General features: G+C 35.4%; 2 protein-coding genes across 8 annotated transcripts in view; one reads left to right on the plus strand and one right to left on the minus strand.

The window, feature by feature from the left end:
• Positions 1-26,316, plus strand: part of LOC126962727 (60S ribosomal protein L12-like) — a 990,727-nt gene that overhangs the window by 682,280 nt on the left and 282,131 nt on the right. The gene's annotated exons all lie outside the window — the stretch shown is intronic.
• NEBL (nebulette) overlaps positions 1-26,316 on the minus strand; it is a 378,265-nt gene that overhangs the window by 60,128 nt on the left and 291,821 nt on the right. For 4 of the 7 annotated variants that reach the window (XM_050804043.1, XM_050804045.1, XM_050804042.1 and 1 more), the window contains 6 exons: positions 25,531-25,632; positions 16,246-16,359; positions 14,781-14,885; positions 10,406-10,510; positions 8,293-8,400; positions 3,171-3,281 (listed from right to left, as the gene is read on the minus strand). The exons of the other annotated variants lie outside the window; for them this stretch is intronic. In XM_050804043.1, the coding sequence (XP_050660000.1) occupies positions 3,171-3,281; positions 8,293-8,400; positions 10,406-10,510; positions 14,781-14,885; positions 16,246-16,359; positions 25,531-25,632 (645 nt within the window). The remainder of the gene's footprint in view (positions 1-3,170; positions 3,282-8,292; positions 8,401-10,405; positions 10,511-14,780; positions 14,886-16,245; positions 16,360-25,530; positions 25,633-26,316) is intronic. 7 annotated transcript variants of the gene reach the window in all.

Consider the following 26,316-nt stretch of genomic DNA (forward strand, 5'->3'; position numbering starts at 1 on the left):
CTTTATTGATAAGAAATCAGGTTCCAGTTAATTCTAGGGTTCATTTCATGTTACTTTCCCTTCATCCAATATAATTAAATTAGCCTGTCCTCTGCTCAACTAATAGCTTACTAGACATTGGAATGGGCTGTTTTATAATTTTGGAATGATCTGAGTCAAATGACCCAGGTGAAAGTCAGACCTCTTTCATTTATTTGGTGGTGTGACCTTCGGGAGGACTTTTAAGTAACTCAACCTTGATTTCCACAATGGTGAAATGAAAATAAAAATACTTGTTCTACTAATGTCAAGGGGCAATGGGGGGAATCAAAGGAAATGAAGTATAAAATGATACTTTGAACACTCTAAATGCAATGTCAATGTAAAAACCACAGAGTAAAAAAATGCAAAGTTCATTTGAAGCTAAATGCTTACACTTAGAAAGGGAAGTAATAATTTAATTAAGTCACCAAAAGTCCTCTTTTTCAAATTAGACAGGCTATAACTATTTTTTAAGTTAATTTTTTAATTTTAAAAAAATTCTCATTGGAAGTTGACAATTTATGGTTGTATATATTTATGGGGTACAAAATTATGTCATAATTTATGAATACAATGTGGAATAATTAAATCAATCTAAATAATATATCCATTACCTCAAATATTTACTTTTTGTGGTGAGAACATGTGAAGTTTACTCTCTCAGCAATTTTGAAGTGCACTACATACTATCTTCACCACAATGTGCACTAGATCTCAAAAAAATTATTCCTCCCATTTAGAGATTTTGAACTCTTTGACTCTCACCTTCCCATTCCTCCCACCCTCCAGCCTCTGTAACCACCATTCTACTTTCTGCTTATAAGAGTTCAAGTGTTTTATATTTCACATAAAAGTGAGAATATGCAGGATTTGTCTTTCAGTGCCTGGCTTATTTCACCTGGCATCATAGTCGTTATGAACTAAATGTTTCTCTCCACCAAAATACATATGTTGAAGCCCTAGCCCCCATTGTGACCGTACTTGAAGGTGGGACCTTTGGAAGGTGATTAGGGTTAGATGGGATTGTGAGAGTGGGACTCCCTTGATAAGATTAATGTCTCTAAAGGAAGGAGGAAAAAGATCACAGTTCTATCCCTCTACTGAAGTCACAGCACAAAGGTGTCTGTCTGCAAGCTGGGAAGAGGGCCCTCACTAAGAATCACATCTGCCAGCACCTTGATCTTGGACTTACCAGCCTCTAGAACTTTGAGGAAAGTCTGTTGGTTAAGCCACTCAATCTATGATATTTTGTTATAGGAGCCTGAACAGACCAATAGAATGTAGTGTTCTGAGCCTTTTCCTACCCTGATGCGTGTATTCTGAATTAATAAATTAAGACTCACTCCAAAACAGGAATAAAAGAAAAAGGCAATGGCACATAGTAAAGTCATTTATGAATCTCAAAATAGACTTTACATTGCCATTTGTGCATAAGTGATAAAAAAAGATTCTCCTTTAAAAAAGTTCACATAAATAGTGTATTTTTAAATGGAAGATAACAGTAGTAGGAAGTTGCCATTATTTGAAATTATTTTAAAAATTATTATTAAACTTTTTTCTTCTTAAAAGCCTTACGGTCAACTATTTCTCTTTTTTTTCCCCCCCTTTTATTTTTAGTTGACACATAATTGTACATATTTACGGGATACAGAGTGATATTTTAATATGTGTACACAACATATAATGATCCAATCAGGGTAATTAGCATATCCATCACCTCAAACATGTATCATTTCTTTGTGTTGTGAACACTCAAAATCCTCTCTTCTAGCTTATTAAAAATATCCAATCAACTATAGTTAACCATATGCACCTTGTGGCGCTGCAGAACACCGGAGCTCATTCCTTTGTATCTGTTAACCAACCTCTCCCGATCCTCTCCTCCTGCCACTGTGTCCTAGCTCTACTCTCTAGGAAGTTGCCATTTGCTTAACCTTCAACTTCAAAAATTTTTATTAGGAACTAGAAGTGAGAAAAGATAGTGTAGCAAGAGAACTCTTATAGAAATTACATGTCTATTTCAGCACACTATATATTACAACACTGAATCACATTAAATTTCTAAAACCAGTTAAACGGTACGGCCAGTCAGCATTTGCTTATTACAGAAGTTCGTGATGATGTGCTCCTATAGGTAATTAATCTCAAATTTATTTCACTTGTCTAAGAGATTTCCTTCAGGAATAGTTTCCTCAGTTCAAAAATTCAAAATGAAATGAAATTTCATATATATATATGTAATATATATTCCACTTATATATCACATAATATGCATTATTATATTGTATATAATATATACACATATATTACATTATATACTACATTTATACTTAGGGAACACTTTCCCTTAATACAAAGAGCATGTAAACAGATTTGGAAAATCTATGAGCTACTTTTTGGCCACTTAAAAAACAAAGAAAAATTAGCTTTTAAATCGGTGGACTATAGACATATTTTTAATTTTAAGGTCTTAATGTTAAGAAAATTTAATATATTACTTGTGAGCAAAAAGTGCGCCATTACGTTTTTGGGGAAATTTTTGCAGACAATAAAATAAAAAGTGGACATGAGTTCCTCTGTTCTACATGTTAAATATATTATTTTTCTGTACTTAGTACACAAACTACTTATAAGTAATGTAGCATTTATCCAGACCTTCACATGTGAGCATCTTATTTCTGATATCAAATGTCAAGAGAGGGAGGGAACTCTGGTCTTTTTCCTCCTTCCTTTAGAGACATTTGCTGCAGGAAAGCGACAGGAAAAGCTGGTTCTAAAATGTTTTTATAATAACTAAATTTGAAAGAAGCTCTCTCCACCCATATTCAAAACATTTTTTTAAAAACTGCTATAAAACTATAAAACTATTTATAGAGCTTCTGAGCTACAACTAAAACAAAAAACCAGGCTGTTTTTCAAGTTTTCTCAGGAACTGGGCAATTTCTTCTCGCAACTTTAATTGGAAATGTTAACACACACGCTCCTGTTTTTAATGAAAATGCAAAATTTTATTAGTGAAGATCAAAGTGAAAAAAAGAGTAATGCCTTAATATCTCAAACACTGAATTAGTAGAGAATTAGCTGAATATTTCCTGGCTTATTTCTTGACTTTTCTTCGTGATATATAATAGTAAACACCAAGATCGTACCTCCCTCAGAAGGTTGGTGATGTACTTTACATGTAAAAATTCTGGAGTCTTGTCTAAATCCAGTGATGACCTTCCTTTAATCTCCTTCTCAAAATCCTCTTTGTAAATTTTCTGTTAAATAAGACCACATAATTTTAAAGTTAGCAAATATCAGTGACCATTGAAAAGAGATTTGAACAAGAGTTCCCAAAACAAAAATGATGTTTTCTTAGGTAGTTCTATCACATAAGGGTCATCCTATCAACAGGGAAATAAGTTCAACTTTATCACAAATTTAAGAATTCTACCAAACAAAGGAGAATTATTAAGTGGCCTCTTCCTCTGGTAAATCAGAAAATTCTGAGTGAGGTTTCCTAACATCTTACTAGTCTAGGATTAACATCAGCCCATTTTTTGGAGAAGAACCAACAAGACTGGCTATTTGACTGGATCCCCCAGTTGGTTTACTCCAAGGAGAGTGGATCCACTGACTGGGGGAAAATCTGGTGGCATGGAAGCCATCAAACCCAAGCAGCATCAAACCCAAGCAGCATTAACGTTCATGTCCCCATCATCCTTCTTCATCAGACTTTCGCAAATTCAGGAAACACCACTTCTAAAATGTAATGATGATTGAGGGTTAGGCAGGGGGTTTCCCTTTAATGATTTTGGAGTTGAGAATATTTCTCTACCATCTATGGTGTTTGATATGAATGAAGTTGTGCTGTGAGGAGAATTTTATCTTGGACCTTATAACTGAACTCCTCCTTTAAGTGAGAGTTCACAACAAGAAATGAAAGGTGGACACGACGGTGATAGTGGGGGGCTTAGATTCAGACCACCATTAGCCCTTTTAACACACTCTGCCACTCTTTGGCTATGATTCTCTAAATTCTAACATTTGAACTACACATTTGAAAAATCAGTGATAATGCATGCTTATGGCTATAAAGACAGCTATAAACTATAAACAACAAAAATATCCATCCATGTGAAATATCTAGTAAACAAGGACCCAGATTTTACCAGCCAAATATTTTGTTCAAATTGCATCCCTGAAATGATAAAAATAAATAAATTCTGCCTGAAATTGTTATTCAGGCAAAATGAGAAGCTATTTCCAGGTTCATTATTTATTCATTACAGAGATAGGTAATTGTATAAATAAAGAATGTCTCTAAACCATGAAGGAGAATAAGAGAAACACGCTGTCTCCTCACTTAGCACATGTGTTCCACACAGCAGTCTAACGATGTGGATGTAGCCACAAGGAGAGAAACAAAGGGTGTTCTGAAAGTCTAGCAAAGCTAAATAAGCAGTTGCATTGAGAACATTCTGAACTAAAGAACTGAGATACAATGACCAAAAACAATGACTAGAAACTTTCCTCTTCCTTATGTGGAATTAGTAGAAATAACAGTTAGGCTGAATCTAGGGCATCTCCAGGCTAAAAAGGACTCTTTAAATGGTGAAATAGGAATATGTCTGTGCATTCATGCACTCATTTACATCAGCTATTTCACTTCAAAAAGTGCTTCTGAAAAAAAAGTTATTTTACTGAAGTAAGTCATTAAGGGAGGTTAATTATGACTAGAAGTAGCCAAAATATATAGCTAGGAAAAAAAAAAAACTTTTTGGGCATGCTTTTTGAAGAAAGCTGTATTTGTGAAATAAGACAACGAACTTTTCAAAGCCAGATTTAAAGGTTTCCTCCAGAAAACACACATATTAAACCTATATCTGGCATTGGAAGAAAGCATGATAAACTTAATTATAGGCCATAGCAAAGATACCAGTGGCTTTTCCCGGGATCATAAATACTTAAGTTTACCTGTAGGAAGTTCCTCGAGAAACTCGAGGTAGTCAAACCTACCTCTTAGGAATAAAAAACAACTCTAAGACAGATGATTCTCTTTGCACCTACTTCATCGGTCCTATATTTAAAAACATTTTTCACATCAAACTTGTCTAAGATTTTTAGCTATTTTTCTAACCTTTAGCATATGAATTGGGTCCAAAGATACTTTCTATTGAAAGATTTCATTCTCCTCAAGAAATGATGGTTGAGCCTAAAAAAATCTAATAGTCAATAACTATAATTAAAGGGAATATATGTCAGGGAAAACATGTCTCACTTGGCAAGAGTGAGAGAAGAAGTTGGGTGAAGAAAAGAGAGACTACCCTAAAATCCCAAATCATAAACTATTGTCATTTCTACTACAGAAACATAGTATTCAAATATATTAATCATGAATTATAAGTTTCTGGATTTATCAGTGAAAGGAAAGTTATCCACGGCAGGAAAAAAAAAAAAACAGAAACTGCGCAACCAGAATGATAAAAGGGTGCTCAGCATGAATGTTTCTAGGGCTGAGGATCAAAGAAGTGGGGAGGGGGTGAAGGGAAAGGGGCAGGGGAGGGAACTGGAAGAGGAGGCCCAGCCTGAAATACTGATGCTGCCAGAAATGTCCTCAGAAAAGGAACGTGATTTTTGATCCCTGTGTCTTTCAGTGAAAATTTGTTAACAACTTCATATTGTCTTAACCCATTGCCCTTTTGCCTCAAGAATACTCTTGTCCCTAGTCCTAATGTAACATTATAAACCTGTCTGTTCCATTAGAATTAGAGACAAGTTCTGTTTAGAAATAACTCCAAGAACAGTTTTTATGTTTTATTTTCACATTGCAAATCAGGTCCGATTTGCTTCAGCCTCAAAGAGCCTGTTTATGTAAAATTAAATCAGTGCTGGCAGCAAACTGCACATTTTTTTTCTAAATGGGAAATGGGTTAACCTTTCAGAAGACCCACTAAGCAAAAGCATTATGACAGCTCCTGAAAGTAGAAATGTTTCTCTGGGCTGTGGGTCAGTGACAATGGCCACATTATCTCTACAAAATGGGGACATTCATTGGGTGGCTCTACTCCACGCAAAAAGTACTGCTGCAGTGGAAGATAGTAAAGCAATGAAAAGAATATATAAAATACTTTATATAGTTTATACATGTTTACACACTATTATCTGAAGGAAGAAAAGGTATTCTAGGGAAATTTATTCCATTAAATGTAAATTTTTACAGGGTTTCTGAACTTTGTCCAAACTCACTAGTATCAATTCACTTAAAACAAATAACCAATTTAATCAAAATGGTTACTTGATATTTCTTTATCAGATTCTTCTTCATTGGCTTAAGAAGATATAAGACAGGAGTCCCCAGTCCTTAGACCATGGACCAATAGCAACCTATGGCCAGTTAGCAACCCGGTTGCACAGCAGGAGGTGAGCGAGGGTGAGGGAGCATTCCTGCCTGAGCTCTGCCTCCTGTCAGATCAGCGGTGGCATTAGATTCTCATAGGAGTGCGAACCCTATTATGAACTGTGCATGTGAGGGATCTAGGTTGTGCACTCCTTATGAGAATCTAACTAAAGCCTGATGATCTGAGATAGAACAGTTTCATCCTAAAACCATCCCCTCCACCACCACCACCACTTGCCAATCCATGGAAAAATTGTCTTCCATGAAACCAGTCCCTGTTGCCAAAAAGACTGGAGACCACTGAATAAGACATGAAAAATACAAGTAATTCTTTTTCCTTTTTGCTTGAAGAAGAAATTAAACAACTTTGTCTATTCAATAAACCATGGTAATATCTGAGTGCCTTTTCCCCAAGAAGATGAATTATAACATTTCAACAAATAGCATGGGTAATGCTTACAAAATTCCTGAGAGTTTTTGTCCACAAGTTATCATTTCTGCCTGTTTTGATGTTGTTATTGGGCAACAGAAAGGATCTTATTCATTGAGCATGCCTAGCATGAAGGTTGTACTGGACTGAGACCAGCATCCACTATTTCTGTCCCTTTGCATTAAGAACCCAGCTGCACCCACAAAACTTTGATATAGGTTGCAGACAAAACCTTGTGTGTCTGATCCTGAAAAGGTAGGAAGGAAAATACACAAACATACACACACAAATAAGTCTCAGAGGAACAGAGAAAAAAAAAGTGTGGGGAATATCGAGATGTTACTTACCATAATCTTAGGTTGGGAATAAAGTAGGTAAGCCAAAAAAACTCTTAATTGTTTATTGAAAAAAAAAACAATCAAATATGTTGCTACACTTTGAATGTGTCCCCACAAAGTTCGTGTGTTGAAAACTTAATCCCCAATGCAACAGTATTGGGAGTTGGGAACTCTAAGAGGTGATTAGACCATAAGGGCTCTGCCTCATGAATGGATTGATGCCGATATCATGGGAATGGTTTTGTTATCATGGGGTTGGGATCCTGATAAAAGGATGAGTTTTCCATCCCCTCCTCTAAGGAGTGTGCAAGCACTCTCTGTCTTTCCACCTTCTGCCATGGGATGATGCAGCAAGAAGACCCTTGACAGATGTGAACTCTTGGATTTTGAACTTCCCAGGCTCCAGAACTGAAAGAAATTAATCTCTGTTCTTTATAAATTGCCCAGTCTTTGGTATTCTGTTATAGCAACACAAAATGGACTAAAACATAAACTAAAGAGAAAAGGGAATCATTCATGATTTTGACCAGTTCCTAAAACATTAACATTTACTGGATATATAATTTCATCTAAGACAATTTCAGTAGACACATTCTTAATCTACAGAGAACACCTTCCTAGCATCATTACTTGGAGGATTAAATGAGCTGACATATATAAGACTCTTAGCATATTACCTAGCATATAGTAAGTATTTTAAAAATGTTAGTTCTATTTTCATTGGGAAAAAAAGGGGGGGGGGCAGGCAAATAAAGCAACCAGCTATTCGTTTTTAGTTTTTATGAACTCATCATAGTTTTACATTAACATCTGAAAGGCAAAAGGTAAAATTAACATCTGAAAGTGTCAGTTATATAATCATAGAAAATTAGAACTGAGGGGAACTTTAAAAGCTCATCTAGCTTAAGATCCATATTCACCAAAGAGAAAAGCTAAGGACCAGATAAACTCAATGTCCTAGACAAGATCCCAGGCAGGGGGTGGCTGGGTCTAGAAAGCAGGTCCTTGAATCTGCCCAGAGCAGCACTCTTTCTTCTAGACCCACTGAACATTCTGCATCCTTTCAAATGACAAAACATCAAATTTACATTAAGCAATTAATAACAAACCAATTGACTTACTTCACTTTGCATCTTTTGAGCCTCCTTTGAAGCTTGATATGATGGTGTCTCAACAAATTCAAGCATTGGCTTTCCCTTATTTTTCTCATATTCTTCTTTGTATTTAACCTTCATTGGAAAAAGAAAAGCATATATAAATCGAGAGCACTTATACAAACAGAGCAAAGTAAGACAAAATATATGTTCAAAACTAGTCATCTTGTCTTCTAAAATCGTATTATTTTGGCCATTTAGGTTGATCACTGGGTTCCCTTTGGTTAATGACATACAAGGAAAGTAAACAGGTAATAGAAAATTTCCTAAAGGATAAAAATAATTTAGAACAACTAATGTAGTTCTAGGACCTGTATAAAGTATTTTGTCAAATGGCTGGAATATATAGATATGTATCATATATATGGGGTTATATATGTATAAGCAAATGGCATACACACATAGGTAGTAGAGAGATCCCTGAGATCGCATTGATGTCTATTGGGAAATCAAGAACAAGAAAGAAAACATGAGTATGATCCTCTATTTTTCTGTCAAAGGGAAGATGATGTCCTCCAGGACTGCTGAATATTTTCATAGACACTGAGTAAAACACTCACACAGACCTTATATGATTTATATCAATTTCACTATGCAATATTTAATATCAAATTATGTATTATCTAATTCAATTACAGTCAATCCTCATCTTTGGTTTATAAAATGAGTGATATTTTTTATCTTCTAATAACAAAAAATAATATGTAAGCCATCAGAATGGTTGGCTTTTTAAACAATATACTCTTTAAAATTAAACTCATAGAAGTTTTTATACTTCATTTCATTCAGAAATGCACTCTCAATAAAATTTGTTTAATAATTATCTAAAAAATTATTTGTTATTAAAATAATAATGTTAATGATAATTCAACCCAAGAGAAATTTTTCAAACTTAGAACTTTATGAAACAGGAAATATGACACATTTTTATATACCTATTTGTAGACATAATTTTGTTGCAAAGAGTATGATAGAGCGATCAATAAAAGTATTGGGAAGTATAATAGCATACATCACTAGGATAAAATTTTGTGAAATGGCCAGGTGCGGTGGCTCACACCTGTAATCCCAGCACTTTGGGAGGCCAAGGCGGGTAGATCACGAGGTCAGGAGTTCAAGACCAGCCTGGCCAACATAGTGAAACCCCGTCATTATTAAAAGTCCAAAAAAAAAAATTGCTGGGGATGGTGGCGGGCACCTGTAATCTCTGCTACTCAGGAGGCTGAGGCAGGAGAATCGCTTAAACCCGGGAGGCAGAGGTTGCAGTGAACCGAGATTGCACCATTGCACTCCAGCCAGGGTGACAGTGCGAGACTCCATCTCAAACAAAAATTTTGTGAAATAAATGAAATGAAATAAGAAATTTTTAGAAATGATGTGTATTTCCAAACTTAAAGGGGAACTGTTTTGTTTATTTTTAAAACCAATGAAGGTGAGTATGAAATTTTTATGGACTTTACATTCCACAGAATAGATTTAAAAGACTGATATAAAATTTTATCTTAACAGATGCTGGAACTGACATCTTTTACAACTATTTAAGCTCAGAATTTTTAAAAAATAGCGACTTTAAAGTATGCTAGAGAGACGACTTTTTTTAAGTTTATTCAGGGAGTACCTAGAATTTCATATTGGAAAAAAATATTAATCAAGAATACATTAGTAAGACTGTATTCCCTTTTTAATAACACTTATAATTGAAATAAGAAATTATAATAAACCTTGCACCTGGAAAATTAATGTTACTGCTCAAAATGACAAATCAAGACACTAGAAAAATTTAAATCATCATGTGGTTTGACCATAGTTTAATTAATTCCTATCTTGTAACTTTTTAATTATGTGAAGTAACAGTTATTTTACAAAATGCCTTTAGATTGAAATATGGTTCAAGCTCCCCTGACCCCAATACATACATAGCAAATAGTGTTTGAGATTTTCAAAAGTAATGTTAACATTCTCAGGATTTATTCTTTTCTGCAACTGTACATTCTCAGTTAAGATGCATGGCAGTGAGTGGCAGGCCTCAGGATGGTTACGGCGTCCTGGCAGGGAGGGTAGGTGCCCAGCAAGTGCGTACCTGACTTTGGAGGATGGCATTGCCTTTATGGTGCAGATGTTCCACAGCATCCGCATCAAAATGATACATTCCTTTGTTTTCCTCAAAGATCTTTTTATATTCTCGCTAAAATACAGAATGTGAAAATAAATTTAGAATCAAAGAGACTGATTAGAGCCATCAATACTTAGAAATGCAAACTGCACAATACAAGCCACCGAGAGCTGCAAAGCTGTTGCCAAGTCCCCGTCTGCAGTTAGCTGGCAGGTAGGAGGTTTCTGACACTGAGATACACAGACAATGCAAGACAGACCCACTCTAGGTCAGCATATGAAACACATAAGAGAGGCAGAGGACAATTAGCCGCAAACATAATGTAAAGGATATTCACAACACCAGGGAGTGGCAACGAAAAGCTAGCGCTGGGAATCGTGGAATAGGTAAAGTGGAGCAAAATAAAGACCATTTGTCTTGCTCTTATCTTTTGACAGGAATATGTTTAACACTGTTCAAAAGGAGAGAAGGAAAGAAAAACAAAAAGAATAAAGGAAAAGAAACCCAGAGGCAAGGAATAAAAAGTCCTATACAAAAAGACTCCACCATGAAGAAGATTGAGGATCACAAGGAAAATGTAAGAGAAATAATTCAACTATTTTTCCTAAAAGAAAAGGGTAAAAGGTGCCCGGAAGAGAAATTGAGAAATCTGGGAACAGTCAGTTGAGTTTTGAAGCTGAAAAAATTGGATGAAGGCTACTATTTAGACGTACAGAAAACAAGTTGAATTTGGAAGAGACTGAATTGAACAGGGATGCCAAGTCTGGCCACTGAAAGATGCTAAATGTAACAGGCAGCAATATGACAAAAATTGTTTCAATAGCAATCTCAGTGTCCATCAATAGATGAATGAATAAAGAAAATGTGGTACATATACACAATGGAATACTATTCAGCCACAAAAATGAATGAGATCCTGCCATTTGCAACAACATGGATGGAACTGGAGGTCATTATGTTAAGTGAAATAAGCCAGGCACAGAACAACAAATTTCACATGTTCCCTCACTCATATGTGGGAGCTAAAATAGTGAGACTCCAGCTCTACAAAAAATAAAGAAATTAGCTGGGCATGATGGCATGCACCTATAGCCCCAGCTACTTGGGAGGCTGAACTTATGAAGACAGAGTAGAATGATGGTTACCAGCAGCTGGGAAGAGTAGAGACCATCTCCTCAAGTGGAGAAGGTTAAGGGGTGCAAAAATACAGTTAGAGAGAATGAGTTGAAGATCTAGTATTCAATACCACAATAGGGTGACCATAGTTAACAATGATTTATTGTACATTTTAAAATAACTAAGAGTGGAATTGAAATGTTCCTAACAGAAAGAAATGACAAATGCTTGAACTGATGGATACCTCAGTTATCCTGATTTGATCAATACACACTGCATGCCTGTATCAAAACATTACATTTACCCCATAAATATATACGACCATTATGTATCAATAACAATTATAAATTAGAAAATTTTAAAAATGATTATTTCGTGATTTCTATCATTGGAGATTGGACACTTAGTTATTTTGCCTTATTTGGAAAAGACCTTTAGAAGTAAATGGTAGCTCTTAAAGACTCAAGGCTACAGAGACTTAAGATGCTAAAAATAGTTGCTTATTAGGCAATGGGGTGCCAGTAAAAATGACAATAGAGTGGAGGGATACAGAAACTGTATTTGAAAGGGAGCAGGAAAGAGCTGGCCATAAGGAAATTTGCATTTCGATCTTAGGGGATGCTCCAGGGATTTCAGAGTGAAAGAGGAAGAAAGCCCAGTGCTAGGAATGGAACAGATGCCCAACCGTCCTGCCACAAGAGAGCTGCCCTTTCATGTGAGACAAAGCAATAATCCCCAGAGGGAGCCTGGCCTCAAGTGCTTCCAGTCAATTAGGGAGCTGCAATGTATGTTCCCCCAAACCTAACCAGAATAAAATCAGGGAGGAAAGCACCCCCAGGAAGGTCATGAAAATGTTCATATAGTACTTTTTTTTTTTTGGACAGGGTCTTGCTCTGTCACCCAGGCTGGAGTGCAGTGCAGTGGAGGGATCATGGCTCACTGCAGCCTTGACCTCTGGGCTAAAGCAATCTTCTCATCTTAGCCTCCTGAGTAGCTGGAGCTATAGGTGCATGTCACCATGCCTAGCTAATTTCTTTATTTTTTTGTGGAGCTAGGGTCCCACTATGTTGCCCACACTGGTCTCAAACTCCTGGCCTCAAGCCATCCTCCTGCCTTGGCCTCCCAAAATGCTGGGATTACAAACAGGAGCTACTGCACCCAGCCCACAGAATACATCTTGATTGAAGGAAACAAGTTATAAATTTTGGCTCCTCTAATTTTTTTTTTAAAAGCCTTTTTTTGGGATAGGCATGGTGGCTCCCACCCTTGGCTCCCAGGTCAAGAGATCGAGACCATCCTTGGCCAACATGATCAAACCCCATCTCTACTAAAAATACAAAATTAGTGGGACGTGGTGGTGTGCATCTGTAGTCCCAGATACTCAGGAGGCTGAGGCAGGAGAATCGCTTGAACCTGGGAGGTGGAGATTGCAGTGAGCCAAGATCACGCCATTACGCTCCAGCCTGAGACAGAGTGAGACTCCATCTTAAAAAAAAAACTGTTTTTTTTTTTTAACCAGTTAAAATCTGGAAAGAAAGATAATAATACAGACATTATAATCTGATTAGAAATTATCTTGTAATACGTGTTTATAAAATAATCATGAATGTAACAAACTACAACATAGTCCATTACTGAGTTAAAATCCACAACAGATATATATTAATGTCTAAAATAATTAATATATACTGAAAAATTCAGTAAATATCGTTCCCAACACAATTATCCATTTTAGTTACAAAGAATTTCAGAAACTCCTATTTAAGAAAACAAAAACAAAAAAATACCAAGGAAAACTTATTTGAATTAAGATCTGCAAAAGAACTTCGAATGTGTGTCTTTCATTATATAACAGTCTCTGTTGCCTCCTAGTGGGAGATACACAGAGTTACACAAAATACACATTTCTTAATTTATGTAAAGTTATAAAAGAAACTGAACACTACGAGAGGTCCATTTTCCAGGGGAAAATGTTCCCAAAATTTTAATTAGAATGATTTTACACACTAATTAAGGCACTCATATCACTCTATAGAGTTTAGGTTAAAATAAAAGTAATTCTGATATTGCTAAAGACATCTAGGGGTCTTTAAAACAACAGCTACTACGACAAATGGATAATTTTGGCAGAATTACTGAGCAATCTTATTCAATCTTTTAATTTATAAATCAACAAAATTCCAATTTTTTACATGAAAATGTTAATATAGGCTATTCTTTGTTTCTTCACAAATACTAGATAAAGGAGGCCATTCTAATATACAATAAAGTTGAGCAAATGTCAACTTTATACAATGTATACAACTTTGTAAGTAGGCACTTCAAAAGGAACACATTTTTTAAGTCTTAAACTTTCTCTCCCATGAAGTAGTCATTCAATCACAATTTGTCTATGGGGAAAAAGAAATCTGTCCTCTAGGCAAAAACACCACCTAAATGAAGATCTAAACTTTATAAATGATATATGAAATAAGTAACATATGACTTTGTTGCGTTTTCTCTGTTAAAGAGATGATAGAAACAATTTACATTAGACTGTACAAAACGGACCCACGTGTGACTTAGGGTTGTCAGTTACGAGAGTTAGCGAAGTCAGGGTCCTGATGTACTATGGGTTGGAACAGCATCCAGGGTAGTGAGAGTTCCACGGGGCTGACTACATGGGCAGTGCACCCAGATATTGTCATCAGGACATGAAGAACTCACCCTTTTCTCCTGGTTGCCTTGACCGAGAACACTGAAACCATGACAAGACTAAAAGCAATGTGTCAATGCAGTAAAAATGCTGTTAGGAATTATTTTCAGAGAAAATACAATTCAGACTAAGACAATTTTTCATGCTACTGAAGGCATACTAAATACAAGACACTCTGGTCTGGCCTGCATAAAATAAAATAGCCCTGACTTGAGAACCTGAACTTCCAAGTGGCTTTAATCTAACACAGATGAAGTAAGGGAAAGAAGAATGACAGAAAGGCCATTGTGCAGACACTTTGAAGTATAGCTGTATGCAGGAGATACTGGAGAGCACCAAGAACCTCCTTTGCAAAGTGACAGCTCTGGTGGGATTTCTGCAAGCAAAGGAGTATTTTTCAATAAGTTAGTTATTGAGGGAGGAGTGAGGCACAGGCCTTCTAAGGAAGCAGGTGAGCACACGAACGCTGCAGACATATTGGCTTCTTGGAGCCACAAGGCAACTACGGTTGCCATTAGATGAACCACTTACGCCGCTGAGCATTTTGCTGGCTTTCAAAACATGGTCTAAAAACAACAAATTTGGGAGATCTGAAACTGGATCATGCATATTTTGAATGTCTTTCTTGTACTTCACCTATGAAAATAACATGTAACAAAATACCATCTAGGAGAAGAAAATATTATGCTTTTGCATTATTGCATTTTTCATACATCATAAAGTAGTACTATTTAGTGGTAAATTGACAGGCGAATTTACAAGGAGCCACTAGATGGTGCTGATTTACTACAGAATGAATTTTAAAAAGTTATTTCTATATGGGCTTGAAAATACTTGGATAATTCCTTTTGTTGTTAACATATTCATGTTAACAGAATAAAGTAATTTTCACAGTAACTCTGCTTTCAAAAAATAAAGAGAATAGCCACTTCATTTTTTAGAAATTACTACAGCATTTCAATTACGCTTTGTGGAGATTTTAAGATTTTGATGTCTTCCATCCTATCACCACAGACTTTTTTAAAGCAACTTTTTGAAAATATAATACTATTAATAACAAAATATTGATAGCAAAGACATCACAGACTTACTATGTGCCACTTTTCTAAAACCCTTTATATGTATTAATAAGTATTGAATCTCCACAATAACCTCTTTATTAAGTAGGTATTTTAAGTAGTCCCATTTTATAGATAAGAAAACTGAGGCACAGAAAGACAAACACATAGTAATAGGTGATGAAACAGGATTTAAATCCAACCAATCTGACTCGAAACCTTTAGCTTTCAGCACTATGTTCTAGGTTCCTTTAAGTATATTTCATCTCTATTTCTAACAAAGCAACAGATCAATAATGCATAATTTTTATACTTGAAAAGGAAATCTAAATATTTTCACCTATAGCAATCAATTTTTTGATGTTGCTATTTCTATACTCTAATTTTAACAAGAATTTAAAACATCATTTCTTGTAAAATTAATTTTCATTATTTTTAAAAACATGGAATGAGAACAATTCATATAAGGAAGTATTTCACAGCATTTACATAAGGGATAAAAAATAAATTGTAAGTCATTAAAGTAAAATTTCTAAAAATTTCTTTATATGATAAATTACCATGTACCAGGCAGTACTTTACAATAAACTCAATTTCATAGCCATAATTACATGAGGTAACTACTGTCCTAACCACTAATTTGTGGTAATACAGACCACTTCTCTGCAAAATCTATTTCTACTCTTGAACAGATATAACAACTTCATTTGCAATACTATTCTTACTTATTAACTAATTAGTAATCAGTAACCATTAAAAATTAATTACAATAACATATTTTTCTCAGAAAAAGCTTTAGAAAAATATGCTTCAGTTCAACTACAAATTACTTGGAAGCTACATTATTTTGATTAAGTATCAGTAATTACAACACAGTCTATTCTAAAAAAAAAGAATCAAAAGATACTGAAAATAATTTTCTATGAATTACAACTTACATTGCTTGCCAATGTAGCAGCAAGCTGACTCTGCCTAAAAGAAGCACTTTCAAGAGGACTGTAATGATGTTTCTTATCCTTCATTTCATTATCAAATTTTTCTTTGTATTTAATCTGTCATAAAAGAAAAGATAAACAGTACACGTGCCTTTACATTTAAAAGTAACACATTTGATTTTCACATAGATAAAATAAAAGCTACCTTTAAAATGAATGGTTGCAAAGTTTACATTCCTGGTATCCATCTCCCTCTATAAAGCTTAATGGCATAAAGTGTTTTTTTGTTTTTTTTTTTTAATGAAAAAAGCTCTACTTCTACATTGATCACAAATGCAATGGCATGAACTCAAATCCTACTAATGAGAATTAAGCACTAAAATACCAAGATTTTTAAATGTCAGTTTTCATTTCTGCATTTCTGTAATGCATGATCAGTTAGAAACCTAGACCACAAATGTCTTAATGTCTACCACATTTAGAAAATAGATTCTAGGCCCCAGAATTTAAATATAAATTTTCCTAAGGGAATTATTCCAGATAAAGAGCATGATGTGTACCACAGTTTTTCTCATCATTTCCTATACTTCATTTGCTCAAAAATTTAGTCTTAGGAACTACATTTTCTGAAATGTCCTGGGTCAATTTAATGTCAATTTAAAACTTTCTCTGCTTTAACTCCACAATTTATTCACCAGGAAAACCATCTCCAATACTCACTCTAAATTATTTTTCTCCTTTTAAAGGACTCTTAAAACAACCAAAAAGGGATTATCAACTTATTTGGTAGAACTATATTTTTCTCCATGTATAGAGAAATATGAGCATTCATGTCATAACTAATTAGAATATAAACACAAGTTCACTACAAAAAAAAAAAAAAATCCTAGCTACTCACATGTCACACCCCCTTTAACTTACTTTAGCCAGGAAAGGGTGAACTGATTTCACAGGTCAAAGTAAGCTGTTTTGTTCTCTCATAATATTTTTCTGATGTTATAATTATTACAATGTTTTGTTTTCTAACAACATTCTGATAATACACTCTTATGCATACATCTAAAGGCTCTGCCTTGCAGAAGGCTTTATTAAAAAGCAATTTGGGATGGCTCTCATGGTGTATTTTAGACATGCATAGGGTGATGGTCTCCTTCAGGGACACGTGTCCGGAACCTACCTATGAGAGAGAGCTAGAGAAAATCTTGATGGGAATACAGCATTTGGTAAATATTTTGAGATGGTTTACAGGAAATATTTTCTGTTCTGGTTCCATTTGATAATAACAACTTTCTGATATTCTCAATACCGTACAAATTGATTTTAAGTAACTGGCAAGACCTCTTTAAAACAAGAAAAATGGACTTTTTTATTATTTTGTGTCTTGAAATCAAGAACAAAATTACAAATGAAAGAAATTTAGATTTCCTTCAGCACTTTATACAGTAGCTGGCACAAAAGCAATGATTCACCCTGCCTGGTCCTCCCGTAAATACAAAGTCTTATTTTATTTATTTATTACTTTTTTTTGAGATGGAGTCTCGCTCTGTTGCCCAGGCTGGAGTGCAGTGGTGCAATCTTGGCTCACTGCAAGCTCCGCCTCCCGGGTTCACGCCATTCTCCTGCCTCAGCCTCCCAAGTACCTGGGGCTACAGACACCCGCCACCATGCCCAGCTAATTTTTTATATTTTTAGCAGAGATTTAGGGTTTCACCATGTTAGCCAGGATGGTCTCGATCTCCCAACCTCATGATTTGTCCGCCTCAGCCTCCCAAAGTGCTGGGATTACAGGCATGAGTCACTGCCCCTGGCCATAGTCTTATTCTTTTTGCCCTCTTCACCCTTCTGCTATACTTTTACCATATTTTAGTCACTGGTCCTGTCTCTCCTAAGTTTCTAGTGCCTAAAGGATATTCACTCAACAAAGATGGTGGACTCTTCAACAGCTTTCCACTGGAATGACACTTCTGACTCAGCCATATTCATTAACACTGTATTAGCTAAATGGCAAAAGTAGGTTATATGATCTTTGCACACAGAGAGTCCATCATACTGTTTCTGCAAACTCTGAGGTTTCCAGCATAGTACCACTAGAGTACTTGAAAATGAAACTGATGAATTCTTTTCTTGTTATTAAACCTTGCATATGCTCTTCCAAGTAAACGTACGGAAACCCCTTCCTCAACTTATGATGGGGTTGCATCTCAATAAATCCACCATAAGTTAAAAATATTGTAAGTTAAAAATGCACCAAATACACCTAACCTACCAAACATCACAGCTTAACCTGGCTTACCTTAAACATGCCCAGAACAATGACCTTAGCCTACAGCGAGGCAAAATCATCTAATAACAAGCCTGTTTTATGCATGTTGAACATCTCATATAATTTATTGGATATTGTAAGGAAAGTGAAAAGCAGAATCGTTATATGGGTACTTGAAGTATGGTTTCTACTAAATGTGTAGCACTTCCATGCCATGGTAAGGTTAAACAGTCTTAAACTGAACCACTAGAAGTCAGGGACCATCTACACATTTCTAAGAAACAATAATCAATCCGTTATTCATATATATTCATATTAAATGTAATAATAAGCCTTGTGTTGTGAAATTTATCTTGTTCGAATATTCACTACAGTGAGTGATTTGATTCAAGATGCCTAAGGAACAAAAACACAAGTTTCCCTCATTAATGAATCACAAAGTAAAATAACTGCATTATATTAAAAAATGCATGGACCAGACACCGACACCCAATTGTTTCTAAGTTCGCTCTTTCTGTAAGGAATGCAGGTAAAATGAACTAAGAAGATCACCAAATGGTTGAAGGGAGTCACATCACTCACCTTCTGACTTGTTCACTCACTCACTACACAGACACACTCAACATTCTATTGTATTTTCAACCTAGAGCTCATACGTCTGTGTGTCTACCTTCTCGTGCAGGCTTGCACCTTCTGAGAGATCCAGGAAATGCTTTTCCTTGACTATAACTTGTTATCCAACCATGGAACAAGGCATAACACTTTCAGTTTTGAGATCATTTGAGAAAGGGAGGAACAGGTATTGGAGTGACTTTGCCATGGTTTTAAGACACAATGTTACTCCTTATACCTATTTCAATTATTCTGGAAACAAATGAAGTTACTCCATATGACTGGCTTTATTTACATTTTGACTAGTGTGCCTAGTGGTCCTAATATTTATCACTTTTGTTTTTATTATTTTTTTATTTTTAATCTTTGTGGGTACATAGTAGGTGTATTATATTTATGGGGTACATGATATGTTTTGATACAGGCATGCAATGCATAATAATCACATCATGGAAGTATCACCTTCTAAAAAAATACTCTATAGGTATATAGGATCCAACTCCTAGACGTTTTTTAAAAAATTATAAGAGACAGCAGGATTTTCAGAGGCTCACACTTGGAGAAAACATGGATACTGTTAAGCTACAATGACAGCATTGTAGCTCCTCACAACTGCACAACTTCTCATATAAAGAAATGAGAAGTTACATCTGCAGATCCTCCTATGAGGGTCCAGATCCTCATAACTGCACCTGGGTATGTGTGAAATGTAACATGCAAACCCAAAACTTTATACTGACATCACCTGTGACTCAGACTCACAAAAAGCCAGCAAAGGCACAAAAAAGCAGACCCTGAATGAAGGTGTTTCACCATAATCATGTAAACATATTCTAGCAAAGAAATAGCTTGATAAGTGTACCTTAATTATCATTGAAAATGAAAAGTAAGCAAATAACACAATACTGCGTATCTACAGACATCAATCCCCAGCAATCTTGGATGAAATTAAACTAAAAGCTGTCAAGGAAGACAGGACAGATTTTTACATAGAACTCATCATAAAATCAATAATATCTTTAAGTCTTAATTTTACACAATATAATATCTCTGCTCTTATTTTCCTTGCAAAATAACGTCTTACTGACTTTGCACCAAATGTTAATGATCCAGAGAATACTGGTTTAATCAGACTCTATACATCTATTGGCAGCGTAATCTGTGTTTTCCCATAATAGTGGATCAAAGGCATATGAGCCCTGTCTCCATGGAGCCTGCCTTGTGGGAAGTGAAATGGATTTCTAAAACACACACATACACACATATATCATGCAACTACTACAAATTGTATCAAGAACTGTAAAGAAAGGCAGAGAATAAAGGGGAAGAGAGCAGAATTTAAATTGGCGAGTCAGGAACATGACATTTGAGCTAATAATTGGGTGTGACAAGTTTGGTGGAGGGAGTGCTTGCCAGGACAGGAGAATGGTAGATTGTCCAAACCAATTAATACTCCTTGCAATTTAAGGCCACTGCTTACTACTAAATTTTCATGGTAATTTATAATGTGATTTTTAGGTTTAAAACCCATTCTTGCTGGGCGCGGTGGCTCACGCCTGTAATCCCAGCACTTTGGGAGGCCAAGGCTGAGGCAGGCAGATCACGAGGTTGGGAGATCGAGACCATCCTGGCTAACATGGTGAAACCCCGTCTCTACTAAAAATACAAAAAATTAGCTGGGCATGGCGGCGGGCGCCTATAGTCCCAGCTACTCGGAGGCTGAGGCAGGAGAATGGCGTGAACCCAGGAGGCAGAGCTTGCAGTGAGCCGAGATCGTGCCACTGCACTCCAGCCTGGGCGACACAAAGAGACTCTGTCTCAAAAAAAAAAAAAATTCTTATCAATGTATTAATGCAATTTTAGAACAATCCTAAATACTATAAGTACATAGTTTTTCCTTGAGGTTATAAAACTGAACAAGGAGTCTATTCATCATATAGACAAATTCCAAGTAATAAGATGATCTATGTATATATTAATTAATAAATTACTCTTAGAATTTTTAAAGTCAATGAATTCAACAGTTACTCTACTTATATTTGAGATACATATGCACCAATCCCTTCATCTTGGCACAGGAGATTTTTGCTTTATTTTTTTAACGATTTTTTTTAAATAACCTGGCCATAATTTTATCTATATTGTACATTTTTAAAGGGACAGTTTACAACTGCGGGAGTAAAGCTATTGTAGAATATAAGAAGGGTTTGGTATGTGTTCCCATTACCTTTCCCGGGTGAAATCCCACAGAGTTCAATTTACAGACGACACGTGAGAATCCCACCCATTCACTCTCTGTTCCCATCCTTTCATCAGACAAGTCTTATCCCCACATACCTTGACCATTGCCTTGTCATTGCCTTCTCTGTTACAATGCTTCTGGTGCTCTGGTGCTCTTTTTCTCCCCGCATTCTATCCACTCTCATCTCCCTGCTTATTAAATCCCTAAATCGTTTGCCTTCTATGTATTTAAGTGCCTTTATTATTAGTTGAGGAGCAAACTAAAAGCTTTAATGCTGTCAATGAAAATAAGAAACTAAACTTTCTGCCCACATTTCTGTTATAATTGATATACCTGAAAATACAAATGGAATATACTGAGTTCATCCCAGAATTCCTATTATTTTCCCACCTTTCCCCTTTTCTGATGAGTTTTTATACCACTTAGAAAATCTCACATGACATGAAAAAATAAACATGAAAGTTATAATGTAACTTAAAAATTACAATCTGCTTAAGCATCTGATCACTCAGTTGCTAAATAATTTAAGATTTAAGAAAAAAAATCTGCTTTCAAGCCCAAGTAAGGATCAAATGGGGGAATTTTTGTGGATTGAATTTGAAATGTGAAAATAAAGCTCAAATGTCAAAACTTTCTTCTAAGGGCTCTCAAATAGGAGTGTGGTAGAATGAATTTAAGGCCAGAATCTCACAGTGTTTGTATTCCTGCTCCATTCTGTGCATGAATGCATCTAAAAATGTAGAACAGAAAACTATTTTGAATATCTAAAGTAAAATTATTCCTATGAAATGATGTCATGTTTCTATGGGCCAGGCACCATTTTAAGTGTTTTACTCAAAGTAACTCATTTAACCTTCACAGCAACCCTGAGAAGTAAACACTGTTGCTGTCATGCCCATTTTACAGAAGAGGAAACAAAAACAGAGAAATGAAGCAATTTGTCCCAGGTCACTCTGCTAGCAAGCAACAGAACCAGGAGGGCCCTGCTCCAGGGTACATTTTCTTAACCACTAGACCAAACCATACTGCTTCTCCAGAATTTGCTTTCTCTCCTGTGTAACTGATGGGGAATTTCTGTCCCCAGAAAAGGGTGAAGTTGTAAGAGGCCAGGTAGCTATGCTGGAAATCTAAAGTGATGCCCATATCCCCTGTCTCTTCAACAAGCATTACTGGGAATATGTAGTGCTTAGAGTCACAGCCTTTTAATGAGAGTGTCACCCAGACATGTCCCCAACCTCTTGCACATCAGTAGCCTCCTGAGTTACAAAGTTGCTTTATAAGTGAAAGTCCCTTGTTAACTGTAAAACAATTACTGTGAGGCACAATTGCATTTGGGCATCTCTCAAGTCTGCCTCTCCCAGGGAGCAGTTGTGTCTGCTTCATTTTCATTCCCACAGCCACAGAGTCTATTCAGGTACTGATCACTTTATGTGCAGGTTACCACTGTCACAGCCCAGCTGGCCTGTGGACATTCACCACTTGTGAGCCAGACTTTCCTGACCAATGTCACCACGTTAACCTTCCCTAAGTATTTTCTTCACAATCAATCTTTGCTCAAAACCTTCAGTGATGTCTTCTTTCTTCCCTGAGAGACTACAGTTAACATGGCAAAACGTAGTTCTGGTGTTTACTTTTTGGAATTGAACCCCGAAATGCTTCCTGTGATTGGGTTCTGAAATCCCTTTTTCTTTTTATCATTATTTGTTCATAGAACACACTATTCTGGAAAGGGGGTGATGGGGAGTTATTATTTAACAGGTATAGAGTTTCACTTTTACAGGATGAAAAGAGTCCTGCAGATGGATGGTGGTGAGGGTAGCACAACATTATAAACGCATTTAATGCCACTGAACTGCACACTTAAAAACGGTTCAGATGGTAAATTTTACGTTATATATGTTTTATCACAATAAAAAAAGGGGAAAAATTATATATATGAACACATTATTCTTATTCTGTTCTCTAAGCAATGGCTTATCGTCAAAATCAATACACATGACACAACATCTAAACTCCTCCCAAATTCCTCTTCATACACGCACAACTATATCCTCTTGCTCAGAGCCTCTGCCATCAGATTTCTGTCCCCTGGCACACTTATTCCCAGCCTGTATTTGGGGCCTTCCCCTTGAGCAGAGTTGACTTCTCCCTTTAAATCCAAATTAGCAAAAATCTACCTCCTACACATGAACTTTCTAAGGACGTGTCTTTCTTCTCCACACTAACAAGACACATTGTGATGGGTGCACATGGGTGTAAAAGACATTTTGCTTTCACTCTGTTGGTATTTCCCTTTCTACTAATAAATTTGGGCATCTTTTCGCCTGTTGATTGATCATTTATGTTTGTTCTTCTGTGAACTGTCTATTCATTTCATTTACCCCTTTTTCTACTGGGCTGTTAATCTTTTTCATTCATGGGAAAAACAAAATTGGACCCAAATCTTAAACTATATACAAAAATAAATTCCTTTTAAAGAACATTTATATTTTATAGGTATTGCATATTATAGACATTTTATATTTAAAATATTAAAATGTTCTCATCAAATGCATTACAAGTACTTTTCCAAATATTTGAAGACCACTTCTCTTTTTTTGTATTTTAAAAAACTATTCTCAGATACATCCTTCTCTGTATAAACTCTAAATTATTTAATTCATTCAAGTTTTTCATTTCATTAAAATTTTTTAAACCCTTTTTTTTGAATTCCAGTTGGAATTGCACGGAGCTTTTAATGTTAACTTTGAAAGAATTAACATTTTTGGATATTTAGTATCAAGGCTCTTTCACCAACAGAATAGTATGTCTTTTCATTTGTTTGGGACTTATTTTAGGCTCTTCAATCAGATTTCATACCTTTCATCATTTACATCTCTCCACTTTGAAATGTAATTCAAGAAAGATTTCTGCAACTTGAGAAATGAGTATTTTCGAAATCAAAAATAGTATAAATGTGCAAAAATTCCTGTTTGTTAACATTATTGTTGACTCTATAAATGTTACCTTTTTCATTAAGAGAGTTTTTTATATAGTTAATGTGCCTACCTATTATAGCTTCTGGATTTCTGGTCTTGTTTAAGAAACTCTGTTATCCTTATGTGGTACACAGAGTCTCCTGGATTTTCTTTGAAGATTCTTAAATTATTTTATTGTTTGCATTCACATTTTTAATCCACCTGGAATTCATTTTTGTATATGGTTTAAGATTTGGGTCCAATTTTGGTCTTCCCATGAAGGACGGTGTGTTATTCAGCACCATTTATTAGCTAATCCAACTTCTCCCCACTGACTTGAATCAACACTTTTATCATATATTAAATTCTTATACATATTGGAATCTATTTCAGGACTCCCTATTCTACCCTACTGATTATTTAATCTCTCACTACACCAATCCCATATTGATTTAATTTCAGTAGTTTTCTATTAACTTACAGTAACTCATAACTTAAGTTCCCATTCACTGGTCTTCATTTTCATACTTTTAAAGGCTATTCACTGGTATTTTCTTTCCACACAAACTTTAAGATCATTTTATCCATTTAAAACAAAACAAACAAAAAAAAAAACACTGTTGGATTCTAATAGAAGTTGCCTGACATTTACATAATTCTGAAAGAACTGACATCTTTATCTATTGAGACTTTCAGCCAAAAACATAAAATGCCTTTATACTTTTTCAGACCTTATTTTATGCTCTTTGATAAGACTTCAAAGTTTTCTTAATTTTCATCTCCCCTTTTAAATTTTGTGATTAAACAAAAGCACTTGAAATTGGGAAAATTAATATTCTTATTACTAAGTTTAAAACTGTGTGTGTGTGTGTGTGTGTGTGTGTGTGTGTAGATTAAAACACAATTATTTAGTATGACTATTAATGATTTCCGGAAATCCAGGGAAATGTGACAACATGGCTAAAGTCATTGAAAAATGTTCAGATTTATGTCTGGAGAAAAGAAAACTTTGTTTTATGCTTAAAATTAGACTTAATTTATTTTTCCTTTACTGAAATTCATAATGATTGCAAGCCCATGTGAAATGGGCTCAGAAACATTATCTCTGTTTATCCTTGCAATTAAAGATATTATCTAAAATGAAATATTTTCCTGTGCTGCTAGAAACAAAATCTCTGAATAAAGTCATTGTGGAATCATCACTAGAGCCTTACTTGACTAGAAAGTTTAGAAGCTTCCACGGCATGTTCAAAATCTGGTCTTCCAATTACAGCGGGCTCTTTATTCATTATTCCTTGTCCTTTCTTGTATTCTGCCTAAAATGAATAAATAAGACAATGTTAAATATTTCTGCCCTCCAATGATGTCAATATGGAAACACTGACATTAGCCAAAATAAAATATAACAGACCTTCATCCCATTAATATTCCTTACAACATATCAAACACTAAAATGTTGACTGCTAAAGCAGAAATTGATTTTATCCTGTGCTTACATGAACAAACTCAACTTTTTGCAGTAAAATACTAATTTTGAGGCTAAGTGTTCAGTCATCATCATCTTTGTAATTATATATAAATACTATAGCAAAATATTCGGGAAAATTTCTGGGGAATTGAGACCCTGTACTCTCCATATCAGTAGCTTTTATAGTTTCATTTATTCTCAGGAACTGTTCTGGCCATACTTGATTGATGTGCATTTGCACATAGTAATGATTGATTTTAGGGGGAATTTAGCCCATGTTATGAAAAATTTTGGTTCAAGTTAAACCATCATTTTTAACCAGGTTTTTCAATATGTTTAAGTAAAATGGTATTAACTCAAGTGGGCACCTTAGAGAAGATAAGAAACAGTTATGCCACGTAGAAAGTGGACAAAGGTAAGTGTTGGTGGAAGAGAATCTACACAATGAACAGCAGCAATATGGAAACGAAGCCAAGCAAGAGTCTTTGGAGCAGGGTTAGGGGAGAGATTATATGGGACCACATGACTGATA

The sequence above is a fragment of the Macaca thibetana genome, chromosome 9, assembly GCF_024542745.1.
Source record: "Macaca thibetana thibetana isolate TM-01 chromosome 9, ASM2454274v1, whole genome shotgun sequence".
In the NCBI taxonomy this organism is placed as follows: Eukaryota; Metazoa; Chordata; class Mammalia; order Primates; family Cercopithecidae; genus Macaca; species Macaca thibetana.